The sequence below is a fragment of the Athene noctua genome, chromosome 12, assembly GCF_965140245.1.
Source record: "Athene noctua chromosome 12, bAthNoc1.hap1.1, whole genome shotgun sequence".
Classification (NCBI taxonomy): domain Eukaryota; kingdom Metazoa; phylum Chordata; class Aves; order Strigiformes; family Strigidae; genus Athene; species Athene noctua.
Genome location: NC_134048.1, coordinates 17,855,463 through 17,879,576, shown reverse-complemented (window position 1 = coordinate 17,879,576; position 24,114 = coordinate 17,855,463). Strand labels below are relative to the sequence as shown.

At 58.2% G+C, this 24,114-nt stretch overlaps 1 protein-coding gene across 2 annotated transcripts; it reads left to right on the top strand.

Moving 5' to 3' along the window:
- Window positions 1–450: 450 nt before the first annotated feature.
- On the top strand, window positions 451–22,484 carry NDST1 (N-deacetylase and N-sulfotransferase 1). 2 transcript variants are annotated; one of them, XM_074915906.1, is made up of 15 exons: window positions 451–519; window positions 12,188–13,091; window positions 13,696–14,178; window positions 14,397–14,484; window positions 14,712–14,866; window positions 16,052–16,237; window positions 16,622–16,750; window positions 16,919–17,101; window positions 17,309–17,405; window positions 17,551–17,674; window positions 18,163–18,337; window positions 18,586–18,756; window positions 19,620–19,729; window positions 20,612–20,714; window positions 20,827–22,484. In XM_074915906.1, exons 2-15 carry the CDS (start codon window positions 12,582–12,584, stop codon window positions 20,944–20,946), a joined length of 2,634 nt encoding a protein of 877 aa, XP_074772007.1. In that variant the 5' UTR covers window positions 451–519; window positions 12,188–12,581; the 3' UTR covers window positions 20,947–22,484. The 2 variants fall into 2 exon arrangements, with proteins under 2 accessions (XP_074772007.1, XP_074772008.1); XM_074915907.1 differs by having other exon boundaries at window positions 459–562.
- Window positions 22,485–24,114: the final 1,630 nt, after the last annotated feature.

Below are 24,114 nucleotides of genomic sequence, written 5' to 3'. Positions count from 1 at the left end.
CTTCGGGACACGCCACGGTGCTGGTCCCGGGGAACCGCGTGGGACCCGGTGGGAGCATCGCCGGGGCCATCACCGCTGGCGCCCCAGGCCCGGAGGGTGGACGGAGCCCTCCCGTCGGGAGGTCATCGCACGGCTCAGGGTCACCCCCGCACCCCGACACCGCAGGGCCGGGCACGACTCTGCTCTAGGGGCAGAGGAGCTGCAGCTGCTCTCGGAGCCCCCGGGGGGGCCAACCCCGCTGGCTGCGGGCACACCGCTGCCCTCCCAGCCCGTGTGGCCGCCAGCCCGCCTCCCCCAGCCCCGCTTTTCGGGGTGTACGGCCGCCCCCCCGGCCCGGCCCGGGCAGGGAGCCCAGAGCGGCCCCCGGGGCGGCGGGGGGCCGGGCCGGGCCGGGGGGGGCGGTGCCTGGCCGGGGCGGCGGGCGGGACGCGCCGAGCGGGGCCGGGCCCAGCCGAGCCGAGCGAGCGGCGGTGGCTGCGGCGGCCTGGCGGAGCGGAGCGGGCCCGGCCGGGCGGGCAGGTACGGACCGACCGGGGCGGGAGGCGCAGACAAAGGGCGGCCGGTGAGCGCTGGGCCGGGACCCGCCGGGCCTCGCACCGGGGCTGGGCTGGGGGGACCGGGCCCCGCCACGCTTCTCCCTCCCACCCCCCCCTCCCCTCACCCTGGGCACCGCCGCTCCCCTCCGCGCCCGCCCTCCCTCGGCAGGTCCCGCGGTGCCCGGTGCCCCTCGGCAGGGGCCGGGGGTCCGGCGGGGCCTGGCCGGGGGCGGCCGAGTGAGGGGTCCGGCGCAGAGCCCCCCCCCTCGCAGCCCCGCCACCCCCCGGCTCCTTCAGGCCTCGCGTCCCCCCGGTATCTTCCCACCCGTTCCCCCTTCCCCCGTGCACGGGGTGGGGGGCTCCGGAGGAGGCGGCGAAGCCGTGCGGGGTGGCCGGGGGTGCCCTCGCCCCGCCGCTGCCCGGGCATCCCCCCGCGGGGTCGGGGCAGCGGTGCCGGGCGCCGCCGGGAAAGTCGAGGCCGAGCTTCAGTACGGGCGAGGGAGTGGGGTGCGAGGCCTAAGGCGTCCCCGCTCCGGAGGAGCAGCCGAGGTGGCGTTAGTTCAGAATAAAGGATTGAAGGAGATGAGGGCAAGAGCAGGTTTGATGGGGCACGGCATGGCTCGGCTGGTCTGGCTGGAGTCCCTGTAAAGCACCTTATCACCTCTGGAAGAGGTCCCAGCATTTACCCAGCCACCGCTGAACTCCCGGGCCTCTCAAGCATAGCTGTATTTATTATTTCCCCCAAGTCTTCTGGGTTTTTTGCCTCCACTGCTGCACAGGCAGGCTGTCCCTGCTGATGGGGGCCGGCCCGTGATGCCCGGTGGCACAGGAGCCGTGCCAGCTCGGCCACCTTTCGGCATCGCCTGCGAGGCTTCGCTTCCCACCGAGGCTGGTGCTCGCTCCCAGCACTGCGATCGCATCCCGACGCCGGGGCTCTCCCTTCCCGCGGTCCCGGTTGCCGCAGCACACCGTGGGCTGGTCTGCTTCCCGCTACCGGTGCTCGCAGGGCTGGGAAGCCAGCGCCTTGCAATGCTCCTTTGTCACCGGCAGCCTTGAAACAGCAGCTTTTCCTGCAGCAAAGCAGCATCTTTGTTACTTTAATCTTGAGAGCGCTTTTTACCGGGGCTAGGCTGGTGCAGACGGGGAGGTGAACAGCCCCATGTCTGCTCTGCTCGGCTGCACATGGACACCGTGGCTGAGGAAGTTGTCCTTTTCCAAATAAAACAACCAGGACGAATTCAATAGGAAATAAGTTTCTTGCTTCTGAGTGAACTTGCCGTGGGTGGAGACGAAGGAAATTAAACAATAGAAAAAACGTGTGGGGCTTTATACAGTAGGAAAAAAAAAAAAAAATCCAACCTTGCTGGCCTCTGGCGGGATGGCCGGAGCATCTTCCCTTTGCCATGTTGGTGCTCCTTTTCGGCAGGGATGGTGATGGCGATGCTCATGTTTCCCAACACCCCTCCGTCCTGGGGCATGGGTGTGGGTAAGCCAGGACCTCTGGCGTTGCCATCCTGCTGGTCCCCCGAGCCACCCTGCAGGGTCGCCTCGCTCGGCACCGGTGCGTGCTGTGCCACCCCGCCGGCTGCAGCCCCCAAATGCCGCCTTTCCAACCCGGAGCCGCCAGCACAGAGCACGGATACTGATGGGAAAGCTCATGTACGTGAAGCCTTTCCCACTTCCTGCACCTTTGGGAAGCTGACGGGTCTGGTCTGGTTGTGTTTGGGTGGGAATGGAAAACCCACCCCAGCCAAACAGACTTTTTATTACAGGTTGGTTTGGGTTTTTCTCTCTCTTTCTATATGGTGCTGTCAGTACTCTAGAACCTGACACCTTTAATGTGCTGCTGGTGGTAATGTAAACAGAAAAAAAGATGCCTCACAAGTCAAAACCTAGGCTGGAACAAAGAGGGAATGATGAGTATTTTTTTCAGTAGCGTGTCATGGTGAAGTATGGCACAGCTGAGCAGAGTGTCACCGGCACCGCCTGCCCTCTCTGCCTTCAGGCTTCTGTGATCAGGTTTGATTTTGGGGGCATCTCTGGGTGCCTGGGCTGGGGACAGAGGGCTGTGGTCCCACTGAGCGTCCCATCTTGGGGGCTTCTGGCTGGGTGCTGGAGATGGAGCTGCTCTTCTGGCTGTTTGTGCTCTGGGACAGGGTCATGGAGGGCTTTGCTTAAAAGGGATTTTGTGGAATTTTACCCCCTAGATGTATCTTATTGAGTTGTTTTTTTATTTATGGCTGTTGAGGTAGAGCCTGCTAGAATGAGGTTAGGACTTAAAGCAGAGAGAGGCAAGATGTTAAGCTCCTATACCTTGCGACTGCTTCCTGGCCATGGAGGGCTGTGGGTCCCAATCCATCTTGCTGATGTGTCCAGCCCTGCTCTTGAAGGCACTTCAGGACCTCAGGAATGGCCTCGGCTTCCTTGTGTGTTTTTGGCCGAGGTGGTGTCATTGCTCTGTGCGTTTTTACAATGTGCCATCGTCAATGCGTGTGCCATCAGCTTTGGAGCCTGAGAAGGGGGAAGGAGGACTTGGGGGTGGAGGGAAGGTGTGATGGTGCTTCTTGGAGACCACCTCATAACCCTCAGGGGCTGCAATGGCTCAGTCCCCAAGTGCCTACGGGAGACGGTGCCCCCTGCACCCTGCCTTTGCGCCCATCCCCAGGTGTGGAAGAGCAGAGCAGCCCTCGCGCTGGGACCCCTGGAAGGGCTCGGTGAGTCACGCAGCGCGGACGCGGGGAGAGGGCGGCCTGTAGCTTATGATTCATGTTGTTTTCCTGCAAAAGCCACCGACTGTAATGGCAGAGCTTGCAGAAGACGAATCAATATGTAGCCGTAAATCCCACACGTGACTGCCAGCCGGGCGGCGAGGGGGCTGGGGTTGCCTCAGTTGCCATGTCCTCCCCAAAACCAGCAGGACCTTGCTGCAGCCCTCTGCCCAGGGAAGGGGCTGAGATCCTCCGTGCTGCTTCAGGTGGCATGAGCCTTCCGGGAGGGGTTTAGAAGGTCAAGAAATGCCTAAATTTGGGCTATTTCGGGAGGAGCTGCCCTGGTATTTATGCAAGGGACATGCCTAGAGTTCAGCCCTGCTGCTGGTCTGGTCCAAAGCCATGGAAATCCAGTTGTCTCAGAGAGACTGAGACTCTCTCCCGGGGGCTCTGTTTTGTGTCTGTCTGGGCTTGGGCATGTTGAGGGTTGGAAGTACGGTGCAGGGTGTCCCTCTCAGCTCCCTCCACCGCACAGGGAGATGTGTGTCTCACCCAACAACTCTGTGTATGGCCCGGGAGGATGACAGACCCCGGGGTGTTGCTGCTCCTTGGGGTGATCTGCTGCTCTGTTGGCTCTGCTTCTCGTACCTTGGCCTCAGCAAAACCCAAATGCCTTCCAGCTACTTGTCAGCATCTCTCTGAGTATCCCCTTTCCTTCCCGACCATCACCGTCTGCTTCTTCACAGCCTTATAACAGCCCTGCAGCCCCAGGGCTTGGAGCCTGGAGCAGTGTTACCAGCTAAAAAAAAAAAAGGAATGCGCTAAAAAGTGTTAACAGCACAGTTCTGAAGTACGGCTGCAAAATGCTATTGATGCCTGAAGTCTAAACGTACAGCTCAGGCCATTTTACATCTTCTTCAGCAGCCTTGATTCATCCCTTGGCTGCGCTGGTGCACTGCTGGCCTCATGGATTTACATCGGAGAGTGGGATCAAGGCAGGGAGGGAGGGAGGCTGTGTGTGGTACCTGGGAGGGGGGATGCTTTGCCTGATGGCTGTGTGGGGATGTGGGAGTGCGCCTGAGTGGGGAATATCCCTGGGTAGAGAGGCTGGGAGTGGTGTGGTCCCCTGGCCCAACGGGCTGGTGGGATGTGAAGCAGCACGTGTTACCAGTGCCGATGGTGTGCGTGGGGCAGGCAGTGTGGTGCTGGCATGGAGGTGCAGGTTGGGGTATCAGAGGTTGGTTCCTTGAGCATTTGCTTCTCTTTGAGCCCGGGCAGAGGAGAAGGATTGGACAGGGCTGATGCTGTAGCCTGGGAGCAGGTAAACTAAAGCAACAGGTTTCCTGTGGATGTGCTGCTTGGCTCATGCAACCTTGGATGTGGATCTGGAAATAGGGGAGGCAGGAGGCAGCTTGGCTGCTGTGCTTGCTGGGGGCGAGCGTGGGCTTTCCCAGTAGTGTCTTAGAGGGTGGAAACAAGGCAGATCTTGCAAGTATCTTGTACTCTGCGCCTGTTCCAGCTCTCTGCGTTTCCCCAGGGCTGGTGAGCATTGCGGCCTCTGATACTTTTTAAGGGTGACAAAGTTTGTGTGCAGAGGTAATGTCTTTTATTAGCCTAACTAATACCTTTAGGAAAAAACAGATGTGCTCTTGGGTCCGAGGAATGCCTGTGTGCCCAAAACATGTCTGTTTTTCCAACTGTGTCTGTTGGTCTAATAAAAGATCTGACCTCCGCCTGGCCCGGCCGTGACCTTGGAGTGTGCTGGCCCCTGGAGCATCCCGCTCGTGTGTCAGTGTGCACTGCCCAGTCCTTCCCCAACGGACCTGCCAGCCCTGGAGCCGTTGCCGGAGCATGTCTGTGCCCACAGCAGACGCTTACCTGACTCCTGATTCAGTACTGGTTGTGACACCCAGCCCCACGGGTGCTTTGGGCTCCCGGCAGGGTCTGTCCTGGCAGGCTTCAGGGAAGTGGAGGTCAGCTACAGCTCAGCGAAGCATCGTGGCATCAGGCAGGATGGAGTGGTCTGACAGGAGCATTCTCAGGAGCCCCTGGGAGGAGGGAACGGCTTGTGCAGTGCTCCGTCCTTGCAGGGATTTCTCCCAAATGTGGGTGCTGGGGGGTTGGTTGCTCTCCATGAGCGGGTTCACTCTGGTTTTATTGATTCTGCTTTGAAAAAGTGCCATTTTGGGGCCATGTTAGTGCTTGGCGGGGCAGTCTGCGCTCCCCAGAACAGCTGGCAGTTCTTCTGTGGCAGGATGGATCTGCTCTTCTACCAACTTCAAATTCCCCGTAATGGGAAGCTGTCAAGAAAACGAAGCAGCTGGCCTGTCCCGTGGGGCTCTCAGCGCTGCCGTGGCTGAGGCAGGGGAATTGTTGCTGCCCTGCAGCTCTCTGCGATCCAGCATCACCCTCGCGTTCATGTCGGGACCAGCATCTCTGCAGGGAAAATCTGGCCAAGCAAAGTGTCAGAAACAGCAAGAGGTGGCGTTGAGGGGTTTTCAGTCAGTGTTTTTTTGGGTAGGAGTCCTCGTGCGACCTGCTGGTGAGACTGCAGGCTGCCACTCCAGTGAAATATAAAAATTCATGTGAGATTATTTTCCCCTCATCCTTCTTTTTAAAATACTTGGGATTCAGGCCCTGCTTATCCAGAAAGGCTCTTGCATGCTTGGAGAGCCCCAGGAACCAATGCTGCACATTTCAAAGCAGGAAAACCCGATTCATTGAGTGGATTTTTTTCCCCCCCTGCGAATCCACTTAAAATTCATGGAGAGTTTTGTCAGTAGGAACCTGTTTCAATTAACAGACAAAAGAAACTCTCCTCGTTAAGCGCCTCTTTCAATTAAGGTTTGGGAGAATTCCCCCAGCTCCGCTGCCTCCGGAGCAAGGCTGTTCCTGAGGATTCAAGGGCAAAAAATACCCATGAGGAGGAGCGACCTGCAAAGGGCTCCAGCTTTTTTTTGGGGAGGCAGCGGCATGACCCAAACCGTAACGTGGCCGTGGGGTGTCGAGGTGTTTGGTTGGAGTGGCATTGGGGAACATCAGCACTGGAGGGGCATTGGCTGGCCAGCCTGGCATCCCTGGGGCGTAGGAAAGCTAATGAGTGCTGCTAATTGCTGGCCTAGTTTATGGAGGAGGATGATTTCATGTGGGTGTTGGGAGATGGGGCAGGGGGGAGCATGGAGAGGTGCTCTTCCAGATCGGGGTGTTGGGAACAAGGCAGGTGGCAGCCACCAGTGCCACCTTCCAGCCACCAGTGCCCAAGGCTCAGAAATGGGGTGACCTGCTGGGGGGCTCATCTCTATAGTCTCACTGGAGGGAGGCTGCAGCACCTTAGAGCTGGGGAAGGGGCTGGAAGATGGGGGTTAGCAGAGGCAGGGCCTGGAGAGTGGGGTTAAAACATGGGGTTTGCTAGAGCTGATCTTAAAAGCCCTTCCAGTCAAGCTTGCCAGCTGCTCTGCCATAGAAAAAGTTTTAATCACGGGCTTACAGAAACCGCACCAAGTTCTTTGGGGTTTGGGGGGGTTTTTTAGTTTGTTTAGGTTTGTTCTCCTCTAAAAATTCAGCAAATATTTGCAGCGATTCACTGCACACTGAATCTTGCCTTTCCATCCCCCTGCAGGGGAAGAACTGTTTTCATTATTGTTTTTTTGAAGCAAACCTGAGAAAAACGTTACTTTTTTATCTTTTCCAGTAAAACTGAAGTGCTAACAGGGTTTTCTGGGTGAAAAATGTCTCTTCCAGAGCTAGGCACTTTGGCCGAAAATAACTTTTTTTAAAGTGACAATCTTCGACCGCTTTCACTGGGCTCATTGCTCATCTTGGTTTCTTTCCCACAGGAGCAGGCAGGTGGTGGGCAGCCAGAGCCGGAGGATTATTTCCAGAGGGGAAAACTTGGTCCAGCAGCAGCAATTCAGGTGGATGCTCTGACTGCTCGCTTCTGGCCAGGCTTTATAAATCAGATCTTAAATAAAGTGCTGAGAAGAAGGGGGAATTTTCCCGCTGAACTCCTCCCGGGGTGCAGATGCTCCCCCCTTGAATAAATCAGGGATAAATTTTGATATTCCCTTGTGTTTGCTCCTATCCAGCCCCTGTGCACGGTGGGGAGAAGCCAAACTGAGTGGGTTTGAGTGGGAGCAGCACCAGTGGCTGCCTGTCACAAGGGCAGCTGCCGGGGCTGCTGTTGTCCTTTAATTTTACACCTTTTGGGCACTGGGGAAACACCAGTGTCCTTAGGGGAGTGGTGCTGGGGCTGTCCCACTGCCAGCAGCAGGGTGTTTTTCTCCCTGGCCTGTTGTAACTACTGTTTGCAAAGTGCTTAAGCAGCCTGTGTACTCTACCACTAAGATGCTCCTTACCTGGCATTGTAAAGCCATGCCAGTGGTGTGCGAGCAGCCTCGGCAAGAGCAGGTGGCCAGGATGAGCTTGTTTCTGTCCTCCTGCTTGTTTTCCCCTCTTTGTCTGCTCCACATCCTTCTCCCCTGACTGGGCTCCCTGGGTTTGCAGCCTGGCAGGAGGCAGCTGGATGTCTGTACAGTTCATCCCTCTGTCCGTGCCTCTTTGGGCCCATCCTAAAGGCTTACCCAGGCTGTCAGTAAGTGAGGATCACTAGGAAAATCCCCTGGTTTTGCAGCAGTTGAAGCTTTTATGCCAGGTTTCTCTCCCTGGGCTGCTGCACCTTTGTCCTCTCTGGCGCAGGGCTTCGGTCCCGGCTTGAGGAGCACCTCGGTGGGATGCGCAGAGAGCTGTGACCTGGTGCCTCCTGTACTTTGATACTGCTGTGCATTGTCACACCACCACGCAGAGGAGTTCATCTCCTTCTGATTGAGTCTTCTCTTGGCCAGGGATCTGGCTGTGGCTATGGAGGGAGGTGATGGGGACAGGGACAGATGATGGTCTTCTGCACCTTCTGATGGCTCTTCTTCCCTGCCAGTGCTCCCAACCCTTTGCAGATATTTCCAGTTGCAGTTGGGATCGCTGCCGTTAAGAGCTGATAAAGCCAGCGGTGCAGAGGTAGGTGTTTAAAAGCAGGTTTTTCACACTGATTACTTTCTCATTTTCAAAGCAAGCTCCCCTGTCTTAAGCTCGTGGTTGTCTCTTGAATAATATGGTGGCATTAATCTCCTCTCTAAGGACGTGCTTAGCTCAGTGGTTTTAGATCTGCAGCCCTCTAAATATTGCCAGCAGAGTGAAGGGGATTCCCTCCAGAGGGAACTTAAACCTATTAATAATAATTTGGCTGCCTTTTGTGCATCTTTTACAGGTAGTCGTGATTCCTGGGGCTGCAGGGTACCAGTTAGTGATTGCTGAGGATGTGTGAGACATGGGAGAGACAGGAGGCATGGTGGGCTGAGCGCTGTCACCTTGCTGGGGACCTGGGTCCCAGCCTGGCCGAATTTAGACCTTCCAGTAGCCTTTTGCCATCAAATATCCGAGTGGGAGACAAAACGGATGCATTGGTGGGGCTGAGCCAGCCGCATTCCCTGTGGTGGTCGGACAGGGGAAGGGAAGCGTTGGAGCGAGCAGAAGCGATTGCAAATCGCTGAGCTGGGCGATGCACTTTAGCATCCTGCCTCTAAATCCTCCTCCAGCCAGGCTTAACCCCCAGGGCTGGCTTACGTGGAGCAGTGGAGCTGGCGTGGTGGTGACGGGGTGATGACCCAGCGTGGTGGGGCTCTCCCTGCGGCCAGGAGGAGGGAGGAGCAGGGGTGCCCACCCGAAGGGTGCCAGCAGGCGAGGAGCAGGTTCACCCCTGGCTGCAGTGTTTAGGATGTGACCCCATCTCTGTGGGTTGAATGTTGGAGGTCTGTGAGCTACTGGTCAGGGGTTGGGGTCTTTTCTCCATGAAGGTGGACACTTGCTCCCTCCCTTGCAGCCCTTTCCAAAGTGATCCGAGGGAGATGTGTGAGCAGTTTCTTGCCGTGTCACACCCGTGGTTTTGAGCTCACTTCCCATCCCTGGGCCGTGGGGTTGGGACAGTTGATTTATCCGACAGCTGGGACCTGTGAACTGTCTGATCTTCACTGCTAGCACCTGCAGCCGGACCTATTACACTCTCCAATAAATCACACCCTGCTGTGATTGTCTGCTGGGACTGCTGACCCTTCCCTCTCCTCCGGATCTGCTTGCACTTCCTTGCTTGTATTTAATCCTCCCATTGCATCCCTGCAAAATCCCACTGGAGGTTAAAGGAAGAGTGCTGCAAGCCGCTGGCTGAGATGGTTTCATCCCCTCTTGTCACCTCTGGTGCCCCTCTGGCTTTCTGGGGTGCAGTGGTTCCCCAGAGAGCGTTTATGGCCAATAACTCTGGCCAGGGGGAAACTGCAGCCCCCAGACCATGCTGGGCGGTTTGTATTTAGAAAAGCTTTTCAAAAACTGTTTTCCCCTTTCTCCTGTATATGTCTGAGATTCGAAGTGCTGATAGTAAAGGGCTTTCCCAGCCACTGGTTGCACTCCCTGCTTGCCCTGGGGTCGGATCCAGCCCGCAGGGTGCTCTGGGCCCCCAGCCATGCCGGGGAATCCGCTCGGATGCTGATTGTGTTTGTCAGGGCAACTGGATTAAGAGCGCTGTGGCTAAGCCTCCTCGCCGAGCCTTCTCTCCAGTGGAGCCTGGGCCAGGACTTTGCTCAGAAACCCACCAGAAAACAGCATTTTCCAGGCCTCTTTCTCTGGTGGTCCATGACGTGTGGCTGTGGCTCAGCACCCATCTGTGTGATGGGAGCCCACCAGCACCGTATGGTGTTTCTGGGGGCCTGAGGTCTGTGTGTGGGACTCAGGCTGACATTTCCATCTGGTGCCTTTTAAATAACCACTGTGGTTTTTTAAAAGGCACCTGAGAAGCTTCTAAAAATCAGGTTAAAAGGAAGTTTGACTCTGGCTGTCACCTTGCCAGATCATGTGGGTTGTTTTTTTTCATTTTACCATCATGTTTTCCGTTTTGTTTTAGAAAAGCTGTTTGTCTTGAGAACTTGTTTTGTGCTTTTGGACATAAACCTGCTTCCTTCTCTGATGTGGAGCCATCGACTCTCCCACTGCTTCCAGGGATGTGCAGGGATTGCTGGGCAGCATGCAGCCAGCACCCACTCGCGTGGGGAAAATCCTGAGCAGCAGCATCCCCACCCCACCCCATTCCCTGAACCCTCAGCATCCTCCCCGCAGAGGGTTTGCGCTGGCAGCGAACCGGCAGAGCAGGATTCCTGCCTGCTTTCTGCCTTGGCGTGGGTTTGTGGAGCGGGATGCTGCCTGCCCCGGTCCTGGTTTACACCTGGTTGCTCTGGGGGTCTGGCGCTGGCCTCCTGCCCAGGCAGGCGTTGCCTGTTGCCTTCATGCTTTTGACATGGCAGCCCCGGGGAGTCAGCCGGCATCTGCCTGGAGATGCTGTCTCCAAAGCCTGGTCATTAAGTACCGTAATTAAAAGCTCTTAGAAGAGGATGGACTAACAAAGCCCCTTGGAAATAGCAGGTGATGTAGGTGGAGCAGCCTCTGCTCCGTCTGCTCTGTCTGGGGAAGGGTGGTGTGAGGATGAACACGCAGTTCTGTCCATCAACTGTCGGCTCTGGCACTTGGGATCAAACCCACTGGCTGTCGCTTGCCCACCCATCACCATGGGAATGCGGCTGCCAGCACCCACCGCTCCGGGAAGATGAAAGAAGCGGAGGGGGAGCAGGATAGCATGGCCAGAATGTTTGATAACGTAGTCCTGGTTCTCCACATCCCTAGGGCTGGTACCCGGACAGGGGAGTCTCCCACTGAATAGGCATATCCCTAAAATCAACATCCCTGTGTGCTTTTCCTTTGGGACCTGGAGAAGCTCCCTGCCCCGAAACCCCGGCAGGGGTGTTGTCCTGAGGATGCTGAAGGTCCAGCCCCGCTGGAGGGGAGGAAGGAGTGAGCTGAGGCAGAGCACACAAAGATAAATTCCAAATCAATAAAACCAGGTGCTCTGCCGTGCCTGGCACAGCCGCAGCGGGGGTGCCAGGGGGCGGCAGAGATGGTGATGGAAGCTGGCTGCCTGCGGCGTGTGTGGGGGGGCCTGGGCTGAGCAGTGCCATGCTGGCAGGGTTGGGAAGCAGGGCCTGGAGCAGGGTTCACTGCAGGAAGGGGCAGGGATGACAGGATTACCCTGCCAAGCTCCAGCCTGTAATTCACAGTACCATTCAGCCAGCCACCTTTAATCCTGTTACTTGCCCAGCTGGCGTCTGTAGGGCGGGTGCTCAGCCGTGGTGCCGGCGGGGCGCAGGGAGCTCTCCTGGGGGGGAACAGCGACTCCTGTCCTTGTCCCCAGTGCTGGTGGTGAGTTTGGGGACAGTGCTGTGAGCCAACATGCCAATACTTTTATTTTTTCTTTAAACACACTGGCTGCATCCGTGTTCCCCACTGGGTGGTTTCACCTCCCAGCAAGTGGTGCCCATCCTTTTTTGTTCTTTCTTTTCTTTTTTTTAAAAGGGCCTTTCACAGGGAAAGGAAAAATATTCCCAAGGTCTCTTTGGCTCCACGTGGGCACTCCCCTGTGCCCGTCTCGGTGACCTTGGCTGGCAGCTCCCGGCTTGGCCTTGTGCTGCCCGGCTGGCTGGCTGCCCGCGTCCCTCCCTGCTAGCCGGGCTGGCTGATGTGGGGCTCAGACACCCCCCCACCCCAGTTCTCCTTGCCACAGCTCGTCGCAAAGAGGACGGGGACTCATGGGGGGCTGGGGTCTCCCCTCCATAAGCACCCAGCGATGCTGCCGCACTCCAGGCACCCATGGCAGCCGGGGTCCCACGGCACGTGTGCATGCTGCGCTCCCGCCACATCCCCGGCGCCGTCGGGAGCTCACGGCGCTCTCACGGCAAGCCCTGGCACGCCGGCGAACTCGCCGAGGGATCTGCCAGGGCTGCCTAGCTGGCGTAAATAAAAAGCGGCGGCATTGGTACCGACACCCTCCCCGCTCATCCTGCCTCTCCCTCACAGGGCGCCGCGCGGAGCCGGCAGGCCGGGGTGCCCCGGGGTGCCGCCATGCCTGCGCGAGCTGCGCCGAGGCCACCCGCCGCCCCCTCGCCCCTCTGAGGCCATGGGGCTGCTGCTGCTGCCGCCGCTGCCGCCGCCGCGGGGATTTCGGCTCGGCAAGGGGACTCTCGGTGCGTCTGCCATGGTGACATGAAGCGGACAGCGAGGGACGCCGGACTGCTGGAGGGGAGAGAGCCTGCACAGGCGGCCTGCTAGTATTTTAATTTATTAGTAATATTCAATTTTATTTTAACTTTTTTTTTCCGGCTGGTTGGTTGCTTCTTCCCCTCCCCGGGGCTCGCGAGGGGAGGGGGTGAGCAGGGGAGAGGGGGCCCCACCTCACCCCGCGGATGCAAGGATGACTGTACTGGCCAGGGCCCGGCGGGGTATCCGGCAGCTCTCTCCACAGGTGGTGTTGCTCCTGCTCTTCGTCTTCTGCCTGCTCAGTGTTTTCATCTCTGCATATTATTTATATGGGTGGAAAAGGGGCTTGGAACCCTCTGGGGACGTGGTGGGGCCAGACTGCGATGAGCCCAAGGTTGCCCCTTCCCGCTTGCTGCCGCTGAAGACCCTCAAGGTGGTCGACTCCTCCCGCACAGATCCCTTGGTGCTGGTCTTCGTGGAGAGTCTCTACTCCCAGCTGGGCCAGGAGATTGTGGCCATTTTGGAGTCGAGCCGCTTCAAATACAGGACAGAGATCGCCCCGGGGAAGGGGGACATGCCCACGCTGACTGACAAGGACCGGGGACGCTTTGCTCTCATCATCTACGAGAACATCCTCAAGTATGTCAACCTGGATGCCTGGAACCGGGAGCTGCTGGACAAGTATTGTGTGGAGTATGGTGTGGGCATCATCGGCTTCTTCAAGGTAAGGGGGTGCACGAGGTGAGTTGAGACCCCGTGGCCAGGCTGGGTGTGAGTGGGGGGCTCTGGGGTCCCCCTGCCCTGCAGGGACTTTGTCCTCCACTTGCTTTCTGCAAGCAGCCTGAGTTGGTGTGGAGCTAGCCCACAGCCTGGCGTGGGCCACAGGCTTCTAGCAGAGAGCACCATTTTAGCCCTCTCCCTGTGGAAGGGCTGTGTGGCCCCTGGGTGTTTTGGGGTAAAAACACTTCTGGGATGAGTCTGGTTGCTTTTAGCATCCCTCTTCCCAGCTGCAACCCTTGCTGGGGTTCAACAAAAACATGAGCAGATATTTCGATGGGCAGCCCCGTTCCCTTCTTGTGCCCAGGGCTCACAGCCCCAGGGGCTTTGCCTGCTGAACATGAGCAGGATTGAGTGTGTGAGGGGGATGAGGCACCCCATGCTCAGGAGAGGAAGGAGGGGGACCCAGCACCAGGATCTCTGGGGGTGGTGAGCCACCTCCCCCCTCACCACGGCCATCGGTGCCCCCCAGTGAGCCCCTGCCTGCGCAGCCAGTCTGGGCACTCGTCCCCAGCGTTCCTTCTGCTCTAGCCCCCATCTCCCCTGTGCAGGCCAACGAGAACAGCCTGCTGAGCGCCCAGCTGAAGGGCTTCCCCCTCTTCCTCCACTCCAACCTGGCGCTGAAGGACTGCAGCATCAACCCCAAGTCTCCCCTCTTGTACATCACGCGCCCCAGCGAGGTGGAGAAAGGGGTGCTCCCCGGGGAGGACTGGACTGTCTTCCAGTCCAACCACTCCACCTACGAGCCGGTCCTCCTGGCCAAGACCAAGTCAGCCGAGTCCATCCCACACATGAGCGTGGACGCAGCGCTGCACACCACCGTGATGCAGGACCTGGGTCTCCACGATGGCATCCAGAGGGTGCTTTTTGGCAACAACCTCAACTTCTGGCTGCACAAGCTTGTCTTTGTGGACTCTGTCTCCTTCCTGACAGGCAAGAGGCTCTCCCTGCCCCTCGACCGTTACATCCTGGTGGACATTGACGACATCTTTGTGGGCAAGGAGGGCACACGCATGAAGGTGGAAGATGTCAAGGTACGGCTGTGATGTCCTAGTTGGGTGGGTAGGGGATGCATGGAGCTGGGTGCCTGCTCTGGGATGCTCCAGGGATGTTTTCCTTCCCCCAGAGCATCCCTTGGCCACCTGGGAGCCCCTCTGTGAAGCTCTTGGGTACATGGCTCCCCATCCTGGTGTGGCAGCCATCCCCGTGGTTGTGTGCTGAGGACATCTTGCTTTCTCTCCCCCTCTCCCAGGCGCTGTTCGACACGCAGAATGAGCTGCGCACCCACATCCCAAACTTCACCTTCAACCTGGGATACTCAGGGAAATTCTTCCACACGGGTGAGGAGGGCGAGGGCATCACTTTGCATGTTGGTGCCACATGGCTGGTGTTGGGGCACAAACCGGTGCTCAGAGGCCGACGTCGGGGCTGCAGGAGGGTCCTCAGGCACCCCACCCTGCTGCCCCCCATCACCTGGTCACCGAGAGGGACTCCCCCTTCCCTCTGCCCCGGCTGCTGCCGCACGGCTCTGCGTGGCCGACGGTGATGGTGAGCGTCATGCCCGCAGGTACCGATGCCGAGGATGAAGGCGACGACCTGCTGCTGTCCTACGTGAGGGAGTTCTGGTGGTTCCCCCACATGTGGAGCCACATGCAGCCTCACCTCTTCCACAACCAGTCGGTTCTCGCTGAGCAGATGACCTTAAACAAGAAATTCGCTGTCGTGAGTAAGATGCCTCTGGTGGGGGTGCTCATGGTGAGGGGAGGGTGGGAGAAGGGGGAGAAGAGGCTTCCCGGGGGATGGTCTCTGCTTGCTTAGCAAAGGGACCTGGTGACATTAAATCACATCCCCCATGTTGCAGCTGGGCAGATAAATCCATTTATATGCCAGTACCTGGAGCAAAAGGATTTATCTGCATCAACCATTGTGCTGCTGTGGCAGCGAGCTGTCCTGGTGCCTGTTTGAGGGGAGACATCCTCTGTGCATTGCCTGGCCAGGGGGGATGTGGGGGTCCGACCCACAGCGGTGTGGGGGTCCAATCCATGGCTCTGCAGGAGGAAGCAGCCACTTGGGTTGGTGTGTGCTGGGTTTTAACCAAGCCTGGGGTTGGGTGCTCGGCCTGGTGTGGTTTGATGCTGTGCTGGGCAATGACGTGGGGTCCTGGAGCGGTGGCCGTGTGCCGGGAGGCTCCGGCTGATGGAAACTCCCTCTGCAGGCCGAGCTGTCAGGGACATGTTCGGTTTATAAAGGCAGGCTCTGACCTTCGGCTTGGTAGGGGATTGACCATCTTGGACTGTCCATCACGTGGCCCTGACAAAGCCAGCACTGAGACCAGATCATGCAGTGACCACTGGTTTGCTTATGGCTGTCTTGAATCTGAACAAGTAACACCAGACCCAGTAATAAAAATTGAGTCCTGTGGCCTGGGAGAGGGATCTTCAGGCTAACTTGAATTAATTATCTGATAATTAGAGATGCTTAATTAGAGAGAGACCAGACCATTCCTACTTGAGATGAGCAGTCATCTGGCTTAGAAATCCAGGCAGTTTTATATCTACTGTTACAAACCCATTTACAGTCCTGTATAGCTGTATCTCCTCGTTCTCCATAGAAAAGCTTTGCTGCTGTTGATTTGTTGGTGGCAGCAGAAACGACAGAGATGAGGATAGTCCATGTGAAGCAGAGGAGCGAGTGTCCACCCAGCACATCTGCTCCCAGGCTCCCTTTCATGGAGACAGCCCTGGTTAGGGGAGGATGCATGGGCACAGCACTGCCCTTGTTGCTCTCCAGAAGCACGAATAGACAATTTGTGGTTGGGAATGGGCAGTCCCTTGGGGAGAGATTGATTTGGAATGTTGTGCTTTTGGAATCTTGACGGTCACCCACTCGCTGCTTTCTTCTCTGCAGGAGCATGGCATCCCCACTGACATGGGGTACGCCGTGGCCCCCCACCACTCGGGCGTGTACCCTGTCCATGTGCAGTTGTACGAAGCTTGGAAGCAGGTTTGGTCAATCAAAGTGACGAGCACGGAGGAGTACCCCCACCTGAAACCCGCTCGCTATCGCCGTGGCTTCATCCACAATGGCATCATGGTAGGTGGCCAGGCTTTATCTCTGGCGCTTTTCTCCTCTTGCCTCCCCCACCAAAACCCAGAACCTTGATGGGTGGTTTCTGGGCAGCTTGGATGCTTCAGTTTGAGAGGGCTGTGTCCTCTGCTCATCCTGCGTGGGGAAAGCTCATGGGAAGACAATTTTTGGCTTCTCCATCTGTGCGCTTCCATCCCCTGTGGGTAGCAGGACTCAAGTCGAGGGTAGTGAGGGGCAACGGACCTGGGCCTGACTTCTGAAGGGTTGAGGATCCCCTCTTCATTTGGGAGGAGAAGGGGACCCAGCCCTGGGTGCCTGGAGGAGTCCATGTGGCCATTTCATTGCTCTGGCTCCTCCGCCTGCTCCATCCATATCTTTCTTCTGCCCCAGGTACTCCCCCGGCAAACCTGTGGCCTTTTCACGCACACCATTTTCTACAACGAATACCCTGGTGGCTCCAGTGAGCTGGACAAAATCATCAACGGGGGTGAACTGTTCCTGACTGTGCTCCTCAACCCTGTGAGTACTATTGCCTGTCTGCCTGGGGACAGGCATCTCTTGCAGAGCTGTCCCCAAGCACCGCTGTGGGAGATGTCCCCGATGTCCTCAGCCAGGGTGGGAGCCATTTGCATGGGATGGCTGCCAGGTGAGGCTCTGCTAACCCCTGCTCCACCCTCTCCGCTTCAGATCAGTATCTTCATGACCCATCTGTCCAATTACGGCAACGACCGCCTGGGCTTGTACACCTTCAAGCACCTGGTCCGCTTCCTGAACTCCTGGACCAACCTGAAGCTCCAGACGTTGCCGCCTGTGCAGCTGGCACAGAAATACTTCCAGATCTTCTCCGAGGAGAAGGACCCACTGTGGCAGGTACCTCCTGTGCTGGGAATGGGGGGAATAGAGGGTGTTTCACCTCTGTGGTTCTGTGGGAAGTACCAGGAAGGAGTTTACCCTGTAGATCTGGAAATAACTCCAGTCTCTGCCCTGCTCCCTGTGTGTGGGCCAGAGGGGGATGAGCAGTGGTGCACAGTCCTGTCCAGGCTGTTCTATCTCTAATCCTCCTCCTGTGCATTTCAGGATCCCTGTGAAGACAAACGGCACAAAGATATTTGGTCCAAAGAAAAGACTTGTGACCGATTCCCAAAGCTTCTCATCATTGGGCCTCAAAAAACAGGTGCTTCCCTTCACCCTCAGTGCTATGAGTGTGCCAGGAGGCTTGCCAGGTCCCCCCCAAAGAGCCTTTCTGAGCCCTCCTGCCCTGAAGCGGAGCTCGGAGGAAGGTTTGGCCAAGTCAGCTCTTGTTTTCTGTCTGCCCAAAGGAACGACCGCCCTTTATCTTTTCTTGGGGATGCACCCAGACCTGAGCAGCAACTACCCCAGCTCAGAGACCTTTGAGGAGATACAGTTCTTCAACGGACACAATTATCACAAGGGCATCGACTGGTAGGTCTCTGGGTTGCAGGGCTGAGCTGTTAATGCCAATTCCTTCGGGCACAGGAACAGTGATGCCTGGGGTTTCCCGTTGGCCTTGTAACCACTGGGCTCTTGGTGGAGGGCACCTGGGTGCTGCAAGGTCAGACAAAACCTGCACAAGCTCTGCCCTGTGCCTTTAGGCCGTCACATGGTCTGTCCTTGAGATGTTGTCTGTAAGGCAAAGGCCACTTGCCAGGACTCAGGAGTGCCCTTGACAGAAGCCAGGCTTGTGTGAATCTGCTACCCCCAGGTTTCAGGGTCTGCCTGGGGAATTTGGTGAGGCCTGGCTCTCCAGAATGGCTGGAGGGGATTGTGGAGCCCCAGGCAGCGTGTCAGACCTGGGGGCACTCTGCAGGGTTAGTACTGGGTACAGAGTCTCTGAAATGTCACCTGCAAGGGGGGTTGCTGGGGACTTCTCATGGTGCCCATCCGCCTGCCTCATGCTATGCCTCCCGCAGGTACATGGAGTACTTCCCCATCCCCTCCAACACCACCTCTGACTTCTACTTTGAGAAAAGTGCCAACTACTTTGACTCAGAAGTGGCTCCCCGGCGAGCTGCAGCTCTGCTCTCCAAGGCCAAAGTCATCACCATCCTCATCAACCCCGCTGATCGAGCCTACTCCTGGTACCAGGTGAGCCTCTGCCTCTTCCCTGGCTGGGGCAGCCCCGTGGGGTGGTTTGAGCCTCCCACCTCCCCTTGGTCCAGGGGCTTCCCTCCATCCGCTTGGTTTGGGAGGTGGGGTGGCTGTGGGCACTGCGTTTGTTGGCTGACCAAGACACACGAGGACGCAGCGTGGTGACCTGGGAGTCGCGGCGCATCGTGGACAGCCCAGGGTTTGGGTCGCCTCAGGAACAAACCTGCCTCACTCGTGCCTGACAGCACCAGCGAGCTCACGACGACCCGGTAGCTCTGAAATACACCTTCCACGAGGTGATCACGGCGGGACCTGAGGCTGCTCCGAAGCTCCGGACCCTGCAGAACCGCTGCCTGGTGCCGGGCTGGTACGCCACCCACATCGAGCGCTGGCTGAACAGCTACCACGCCAACCAGGTAGGGATGGGAGCACCCCACTCCTACAGCAGCACCGCCCCGGGGAGTCCCCCTCACCCGAGCAAGGATGAGCTTGGGTCCAAAATCAGCTGCAAGGGTGCTCCCGTGGGAGCTGCTTTTCTTATACCCTAAAAAACACGGGAGAAAGAGTAAAATTACTTGGAGAAGGGGCAGAGGGGAGATTTTGTACAAGAGGGAAATCCTTGTAGCATGAGGTGGGTGATGGATGATGCACAAAGATGTCCTTGTGCTAGTCCAAAGCAGGCTTGAAAGGGAGCTGTGGCGTGGAGGGCTGTGGGAGGCTCTGCAGGGGCAGCCACCGCTCGCCCGCCACTCTTGGCCGCAGACCCCTGCGGGGCTGCCCTGTCTGGTGTCACTGCGGCATCGAAGAGGGACAAAAATAGCAGGCAAAGCTGCCTGTGGTTCGAGCTGCCTGTAGGGGAAATGGGGGCTGGATGCCAGCCCTGCTGTGACCTGCACAGTAGAGCACTGCTGGTAGCGTACGGGCTCAGCCCCTGAATGATTTTTCCGCTGTCATTTAACCTTATAAAGTCTATTAGTTGTCTGCTTCTGGCGTAATTGCTGTAATGCAATCCTGGCTGGCTGGGGGTTGGGCGGCCCTGAGCCCAAGCTCTGATGTTGTCCTGGATGGATCCTGGCCTTGGCTTTTATTTACATTTAATTTTACAACACCCAGTGTAAGTGAACACTGGGACATGTTAGCGTTCAAAAGGGGACCCTGCATGGGCTGATGGCAGATTTGGCTCCAAGATGGCAAAAAGTGCAGCAAAGGCAGCATTGTACCCCAGGAGAGCAGGGCTGGGAGCCAGCAGCACCTCCCTGCCCTGCCTCACTCCTTGCAGATCCTGGTCCTGGACGGCAAGCTGCTCCGAACAGAACCCGCCAAAGTGATGGAGACGGTCCAGAAATTCCTCAGCGTGACCAACTTCATCGATTATCACAAGACCCTGGCGTGAGTCCTTCCCCCACCTTCTCCTTCCTCCAACCTGTCATTGCTCCCGGTGCAGCAGGTTGCCCCTGGGGGCACCCAGTGCTGTCCTGGGGCAGCCCCCAGCTCACTGCAGAGCTGCTGCTGGTTTTGATGAGACCAGGGTTTTACCTGAGGCCAGAAAGCAGCTCCTTGTTGCTGTGACCTACGCTGGGGTAGCTGCAATCAAAAATAACATTCAACAAGCACCCTGCTTTGCTGTGCTTATCCAGACACTGCAGTGGGGACAGTGGGATCACTGCAGGCAGCCCAGGAGCAGCTCTGGGCTCCTGGAGCAGAATTCTGGGGTGTGTTTGTGCCACATGTGACAGTGTTGAGCCCTGGCACCCCGGCTCCCCCTGCACATCCGCAGAGAGCAGCTCCTGCTGCTGCCATGTGGCACGTCTGCGGGTGTCACCTTGCTCTCAGCCTTCCAGATATTAAAGCTCACCCTGGGAAGCAGGAGCCTCCAGAGCTCCTAGAAAAATAAAAACTTACCTTTGCACAGGGCTTGACTATATACCTGGCCACTCTGAGTCTGCACCCAGGTGCTGTGGGGCTCTTGAGAGCAGCCAGGGCCAAAGCTGCTGCTGAAACGACTAATTAAACCCACATAGACCCCCGGGCTCTCTCAGCAGGATGATGCCGTGATGAATGAGCCTTGGCAGGCTGCTTACTGTGCCGTTGCACAGGGAACCTGTTGTACCAGGGGGTCGATAATGAGATGTTAGCAGGGCTGCAGATTAAAAAGAGGTGGAGAAGTGCCCCTGTGCAGGGCTGGGCAGCAGCGGGGCTTGTTGGGCAGCGTGCTTGCCTGTGGCAGGCATGGGAGGGCAAGAGGGGTGAGGCAGAGCTCTCGCTTTGCAGGTTTGATCCAAAGAAAGGATTCTGGTGTCAGCTTCTGGATGGAGGGAAAACAAAATGCTTGGGAAAGAGCAAAGGCAGGAAGTACCCCGAGATGGATTCTGATGTGAGTATGCAGAAAACCTCCTAGGATGGTCCCAGCCAGGGCCGTGGGGCTGTGCTAGGGTGGTGGGCTCGGGGCTGCTCCCCTGACTCTTCTCTCTTTTCTCCCCTTGCAGTCACGCGCCTTCCTGCGGGACTATTACAGGGACCATAACATCGAGCTCTCCAAGCTCCTGTACAAAATGGGGCAGACGCTGCCCACCTGGCTGCGGGAGGAGCTGCAGAGCACCAGGTAGCTGCCGCCCGCTGCCTGCCCAGCAATACCTGAGCGGGGCCAACCCCTGCACCCGGCGGGACCTTCCTCAGCAATACCCGGCCGTGGCCTTGGAGGGGGAACCCCCAGGAGCGGGCGGCTGCGCCGGAGGCTGCCTGAGCGGCGGCCTGACTCTGCAGTCCCCGCGCTGCCACCTCTCCGCCTACCCCACATCTCTTCCTCTTTCATTTTATTTTTCCTTTTTAATTCCTGGACCTTCAGGGAGGTCCCTTCCTGCCCTGCTCCAACATGGGGAAGTGGCACAAATTCCCCCTTTCTCTGCCCAAAATGGGCTTCAACTCCCCTGGGCCTGAGGGCAGCGGCAGAGCCATCCCTCCCTTCTTGGTCCAAGGGTGGAGGAGCTGCTCCATGCACGCTGGAGGTGACTTTGCTGAGCTGGAGCAGAGGAATGGAGCTGCTGGAGACTTGAAGCACAGAGGGACCCAGACCCACTCCTGCCATCAGCCCCACGGCAGGAAACGGGAGAGTTTGCTGGATTCCCTGTGAACAAGATGGATTTTTCTTTGAAAGACTTTTGAAAGAAAGGGCACAACTTCTTTTGTCATCTCCATTTGTTTTCAAGCTCCTCAGCCTCTCGCTCCCGCTCCATGGGCAGTGTGGTCGGACTGTGGCCGAGCAGGAGCAGGGGCTGGTGTGCTGGCCCCAGTACGCTCCCCGGCACGCTCCCACCTCCCAAGCCCATCCTGCAATCTTGTACACACGTGGTGTTTCCTGTGGTAAAGCTGAGCGGTGCCCAGTGTCCCCCAGATGGAGGAGAGGTGGCCCCTGGGGGACAGGGCAGACGTTGGGATAATGGCAATCGGAAGGATGCTGAGAACTTCAAACCTCTTGAATATTAAAAGTGAAAGTATTTTAATAATGGGGGGTGGGGGGGGGTGTTGGGGGGGAGGGTTCATTTGGTTCCCATTTTGCAGGGGGTTGTTTTTCTTCAGTGCCAGAATTTGTACCTAAACCCCGAGGGTTTTATGTGGTCTCTTTGGTTGTTACATGTGACGTGGACGAAGGTCAGTGGGGAAATGGGGGACAGTTTCCCAGCTGGAGATGTGTTTTTATCCTGGTGACGCCGTACTGAGCTGCAGCCCTGGCTGTGCCTCTCCTACACCCCACCGAGTCCCCTGGGTTTTGCTTCTGGGGCTGGCAAATGTGACTGAGCCATCACAGCTTTACTGGGAGAAAGGGCCCCATTCCCCCTGGGCTGGAGCTGCTCCGCAGGGTGCGGGATGGCAGCAGCCGAAGACGTGGTACCCGGGATGCCGCCCTCGCTACCAGAGCGGGGCCGGGGCAGTGGTGGGGGACACGGCGTTTCACCCTGGGTGACAGGGTGACGTGGGGCTTCCCACCTGGTTATTTTTTCAGGATCCCCTGTAGCTGTGCGTGGGGCCAGGGGGAGCTGCACCTCCCTTGTGCCCCTCCGTGGGGTTGCGCTGGGAGAGGCTCCCAGGCGCTGGTGTAAGGTCCTGTTGAACCAACTGCTAATAAATTGGGGGGGCTCTGGTTTTACTTGCTGGTTGTTGCCTGTTTTCTTGCTGGCATGATCCAGTCCTGCCCCCAAGGGATCCCATCTGCCTTTAGGGGCTTTTAGGCCTATCTTTTGGGGGGATCTGGGGAGGAAGGAGGAGTGTGTGGGAGCAGCCCTCCATGCACGAGGTGGCAGCAGCCGTCTAGTCCTGGATCCAGCCACGCTGCTCGGCCGCCCGCGGCCTCGTGTTCCCGGGACAGGGCTGCAGCCGCCCGGGCCAGCATCCAGCACCCGCTGTGTCAGCACTGGGGCAGGGATTTGGGGGGGAGTGGGGAGATCCCTGCTTGCTTCTCCCCCCCTTAGTCAGTCCCTGCCTGCTTCTCCCCCCCTTAGTCAGTCCCTGCCTGCCAGAGCCTGCCCGCCCGTCTGCTGCCTCCCCGCCGCCTTCTGCAGCCCGGCCCCAGCGAAGTGCTGGAGGAAATGAAGATGGAGCCTAATTAATCCCAGCCGGGTTTGTTTGAACCTGTCGGAGTGACAAACGATGTGCGGTGCCGCAGGAGCCGCCGGACGGAGGCGAGGGGGCTGCGAGGGGAGAGCTGGGGCTTGTCTGCCTGCCTGTACCCCTGGGGCTGCCTGCCTGGACAAGGAGGCTTTTAATTTTTGGCCATGCTGGAGCAAATCCAGGCCTTGCACCATGCGCCGTTACCTGCAGTTCCCTTCCTGCTGTCCCCAGGCCTGGCAGAGAGCAGTGGGGCTGTGCCCGAGGCTGGCCCCCAGCCCCCATCACCCCCATCTGGCCCCCAGTGATGTGCCACCCCCCCGCCCCTGGCTCGACCAGGCTGCCACAGGTGGGACCAGCTGCTGTCCAGCTTGGCCCTGAGTTAATTGCTTATTAATTAACGGGGCCAGGAGCACAGCTCAGTCCTATGTAATTGCCCTGGTGTGCCCAGGAGGGTGAGGAGGGTTCTGCCCTCCCACTGCCCTAGGAGACCTGGGGAGGAGGAAGGCTTGATCCACCTTGCCTGTGGCCCTGCTTGGCACCCATAATGTTTTCTAGCTTCTGCGTCTGCCGAAAATGTGCAAACTCAGCAAAATCTGGTCTGGGCAAGAGCCAGTGGCTGGGTGGCTGCAGCTGGCAGAGCCCCAGGGCAAGCGGGAGTCCCAGCCAGCATCCCTGCCTGGGGCTCGAATCCTTCTTGCCCCTGGGCTGCTCCCCCTCCATGGCCAGGGGGGCCTCATCCTGCAAACTGTCACTGGAGCCCCCAAAGCAGCCTGCTCTGAGCCTTGTGGGGCTGGGGGCTGTGTGGGGTGGGTAGGGGGGAGGCAGCAGCTTCCTGGGGGTCCTGGAGGTCACAGGGCTGAGCCCCAGGCTGTTCCAAGCCCTCCACAGCCCCAACCTGCAGGCAGGACTGTGGTGGCCATGGTGAGGCCTGGCTTTCCTGTCCACAACGAGCCACTGTGGGGTGCAGTCCAGCCCAGGGGGGTGCTCTGTGCACCTCAATTCATGCTGCCACTGTGCCCTGACACATCCCGTGTCCGTGCCCCAACATGTCCTGCATCGGCAGGGATGTGCTGGTGAACCCCCACTGCAGGAGGGACGTGGAGTCCGGCAGTGCCCGGGCTGCTGCTTGCATGGGGCTGGGCAAACCCTGGGTATGCAGTGCCTGCTGG

What these genes read in the sequence shown, in the direction of transcription:
- NDST1 (XM_074915906.1), top strand. Translation starts at nt 12,582, where the DNA reads ATGACTGTACTGGCCAGGGCCCGGCGGGGTATCCGGCAGCTCTCTCCA. An exon ending in AGGGAAATTCTTCCACACGG is followed by an intron (nt 14,485 to 14,711) that starts GTGAGGAGGGCG and finishes TCATGCCCGCAG; the next exon opens with GTACCGATGCCGAGGATGAA. An exon ending in ACAGCTACCACGCCAACCAG is followed by an intron (nt 18,757 to 19,619) that starts GTAGGGATGGGA and finishes CACTCCTTGCAG; the next exon opens with ATCCTGGTCCTGGACGGCAA.